This window comes from Lolium perenne, chromosome 5, assembly GCF_019359855.2.
Source record: "Lolium perenne isolate Kyuss_39 chromosome 5, Kyuss_2.0, whole genome shotgun sequence".
Classification (NCBI taxonomy): domain Eukaryota; kingdom Viridiplantae; phylum Streptophyta; class Magnoliopsida; order Poales; family Poaceae; genus Lolium; species Lolium perenne.
In genome coordinates, this window is record NC_067248.2 from 25,861,059 (window position 1) to 25,864,860 (window position 3,802).

Here is a 3,802-nt window from a genome sequence, read left to right on the forward strand (position 1 = left end):
CGTCAAAGATGGGAGGCCAGCTAGTGTGGCGGAGCGAGCCACCGTTTGTTTTGTGTTTATATGGTTGGTGTCTTTGGTGGCATTTGGCTCGTGGTCTTGTTGTTTGGGAGAGTGGGTGTTACCCTATTTTTCTGGGTTTGCCTGTTGTTGTATGATTTTCACCCGATTTATCACTGATTCATTGGGTATCTTTCCTTAATTAATCGATAAACTAAAGCTTTTTCTTTCGTTTTCAAAAGTCATGGAAATTTGTTCCACTTTTTTTTGTAAGGGTAAACCTGAATACAAAAATATTCCTATTAGGCTACGCTTTGGGTTGGATCAGACAAGTTGAGAAGGATAGAAGTAATCTGTTGTGCACGTGCTGGCGTGCTGCGTAAATTTGTCAATTCCTTCCCTGTGGAGAAGAAAAGCTTGGAACGCTGATGACACAGCGAGTCAAGCATGACGGCGTCCAAAACTTTCCCCAACCTATGCATTCGTCCACGCTGCTGCTTTGACCATATCTCGAAGCTCTAAGCTGATGAGCTCTCATTTTATCTGAACTTGGTATAGTTAAATGCTTTGCAGCAGTGATGGTGATTGGATCCAGAACTGGACTTGTTCTGACTTGTGCATCATTCAATCAAATGAGACGAGTTGACACGGTCCAGAGTCTAAAATGTTGAGTGACGCATCTGCTGCTTAAGACAGATTCTAAGCAATCGGAGTTTATAAATCTACTGTATTTAAGTAGCAGCCGAGCCGTCAATCTTGATCACCTGCGACCAAGGCGACACAGAGGTAGGTGAACTGTGAAGACCTATATGCAACAAATTGGTCGGAAAGGCGCGTCAAGACATTCAGAAACCAAACACCTCGATCATCCTGGCACCCACCGTCCATGGCTTCTTCCCGGCGCGTCCCTCCACTCCTCGCCCTCCTCGTCGCCTCGCTCTGCGCCGCTGCCGCGGTTGCTCAGAAGAACAGCAGCATCCTGCAGCCGGCCAATCCCACCTGCTCCACGGCCGCCAACTACACCGACGGCAGCCAGTACAAGAAGAACCTCGACCAGCTCCTCGCCGGCCTCCCTGCCGCATCACTAAGCAACGGCTGGTTCTACAACGGCACGGCCGGCGAAGCGCCCGACCAGGCCTTCGGCCTCATCATGTGCTACGCCGACCGCAGCGCGGCGCGGTGCCGGGAGTGCCTGGCCGGAGCTCCCGCCGGGATCACCACCGTGTGCCCCGGAAGCCGGAACGTGCGAGCGGCCTACGATGCGTGCGTGCTCCGGTACTCGCCGGCGCCGCCCTTCTCCGGGACCGCCGACCTCGCCGTTCCTTTCCTCGTGCGCGCCAGCGGGCCCGGCGTCACCGTCGACCCGGACAAGATGCTCAACGCGTGGCTCACGCTAATGACCGGCCTCACCGGGCAGGCCGCCAGCTCGCCGTCGCGGGTGGCCAACTCGTCCACGCCGTACGACGGCAACGCGACGATGCCGGTGTACGGGCTGGCGCAGTGCACGAGGGACCTCAACTCGTCCGAATGCAGCAGGTGCCTCTCCTCCCTGGTCGGCCAGCTCAGGACACGCTTCACCAACGATACCGGCGGCGCCATCAAGGCCTACAGCTGCTACGTCAGGTACGAGCTTGGCGCATTCGACATCACCCTGCCGCCTGAACCGCCGCTGCCTCCGCCGCCACCGCCACCTACATCGTCCTCCTCAAGAACAGGGCTTGTGGTCGGCCTCTCCGTCGGCTCTGTGGCGTTCTTGATCATTCTAGGCTCCTTGAGCTGCATTTCCCTACGACGACGGCGGCGGCGTAAGCAGGCTAAAATCCTTGAGGAGGCAAGGGTGCAGCAGCTGGAAGAGGGCAGCTTCTTCGACGGCGACGACCCGGCCATGGAAGACGACTTCGAGAAAGGGACCGGCCCAAAGCGGTTTCGCTATGGCGAGCTCGCCATCGCCACCGACAACTTCTCTGACGAGAACAAACTCGGCGAAGGAGGATTCGGCTCGGTGTACAGAGGACACCTCAAGGAAATGAACCTTGATGTGGCCATCAAGAGAGTGTCCAAGGGGTCCAAGCAGGGGAGGAAGGAGTACGCGTCCGAGGTGAGGATCATAAGCCGGCTCCGGCACCGGAACCTCGTGCAGCTCATCGGTTGGTGCCATGGCGGCGGCGAGCTCCTCCTCGTCTACGAGCTCATGCCCAACGGCAGCCTCGACACGCACCTCTACGGCAGCAACAACGCCGCAGTGCTGCCATGGCCGGTCAGGCATGAGATTGTGCTGGGACTGGCCTCTGCACTTTTGTACCTTCACCAGGAGTGGGAGCAGTGCGTCCTGCACAGGGACATCAAGCCAAGTAACATAATGCTGGATGGATCCTTCGCAGCCAAGCTCGGTGACTTCGGGCTCGCCAGGCTCGTCGACCACGGCCGTGGATCGCACACCACGGTGCTCGCCGGCACCATGGGGTACATGGACCCGGAATGCATGATGTCAGGCAAGAGCAGTGCCGAGTCAGACGTCTACAGCTTCGGCGTCGTCCTCTTGGAGATCGCCTGCGGCAGGCGGCCTTTGGTGATGGCGAAGCACGAGGACGACGCGGTCCACTTGACTCAATGGGTCTGGGATTGGTACGGCAAGGGAAGGATCCTTGACGCCGCCGACGAGCGGCTTGAAGGAGAATTCAATGGCGATCAGGTGGAGCGTGTGTTGATCGTCGGGCTCTGGTGCGCTCATCCCGATCGGAGCCTGAGGCCGTCGATCAGGCAGGCCGTCAACATGCTGCGCTTCGAGGCGCCGTTGCCGAGCCTCCCGGCGAGGATGCCGGTGGCGACCTTCATGCCACAGGTTGGTGGTTTCACTTCCACACTTTCGGCTGTGACAGGCGGCACCAGCAGCAGCACTGGCACATCTTCGGTTTTAACAGGCGTCAGCAGCAGCACTTCAGTTGTAACAGGCGTCAGCAGCAGCAACAGCGCCGGCACCAATGTATCAGCAACCGAAACATCCTCCTTGCTGAAATGAGAAGCAGATCAGTGGACATTTTTTTGGGACCAGAATAGTTATAGCATCAGATTGATTTTTGACTATCTATAGAGGCAAAAGTAATACAGAATTTGATTCATAGAAGTTACAGAATACAACAGCAGAGACTCCAAAATACGTGTATAAACATTCATGGTGTAATAATTCATCTGGAATACCAGTGAATTTCACCCAAATGGAGTGTAGGTTTGCTTTTGCCCTTGCACATGAATCCCACATGGAAACCTCCAATCATATGTCATTGCCTTGGTTGAATTTGGCAAAGATCTGCAATTCCTTAATTATCTCTACTGTTGGAAATTTCACCAAGAATCTGTGTTCAGATATTGCCTTGGCACTCCACTTCCTTCCAATGTTGAAAAACCTTATCAAAAACATGTTCCAGTCCTTCAGCAGTCACCTTTTGTTTCTTGATTTCCACCAAATCAATTCCATTAATAGCTGAATTCTGAGTTGGTTTCTGGACACACTGAGCAAGCATGCATCCTAGTCATTTTGTAGCAAACCCCACCATCTTCAGCACTGGCTTGGGCTGATTAGCATGCACACATCGTTCAGTAATGTGCTTAACACTATCACAGTATTGCAATCTTTGGCAGCATGGTTTGGACCATTACATTTCTAGCACGGAGAGATCTTCTGAAAAGGAGCCCCTTGATTCGAATTGGAAGCCACATGCGGTAGTGGCTGCATAACCTCTCTGATTCGAAGTTGGGGATGCAGTTGCATTAAGTGTTAGCCCCTCTCCGAGAAGCATCACATCTC

The 3,802-nt window shown here is 54.4% G+C and overlaps 1 protein-coding gene across 1 annotated transcript; it reads left to right on the forward strand.

Moving 5' to 3' along the window:
* Positions 1–756: 756 nt before the first annotated feature.
* Positions 757–3,237, forward strand: LOC127298728 (L-type lectin-domain containing receptor kinase IX.1-like). Its single transcript, XM_051328579.2, has one exon. The coding sequence runs from the start codon at positions 884–886 to the stop codon at positions 3,014–3,016; it is 2,133 nt and encodes a 710-aa protein (XP_051184539.2). The 5' UTR covers positions 757–883; the 3' UTR covers positions 3,017–3,237.
* Positions 3,238–3,802: the final 565 nt, after the last annotated feature.

What these genes read in the sequence shown, in the direction of transcription:
- LOC127298728 (XM_051328579.2), top strand. Translation starts at nt 884, where the DNA reads ATGGCTTCTTCCCGGCGCGTCCCTCCACTCCTCGCCCTCCTCGTCGCC.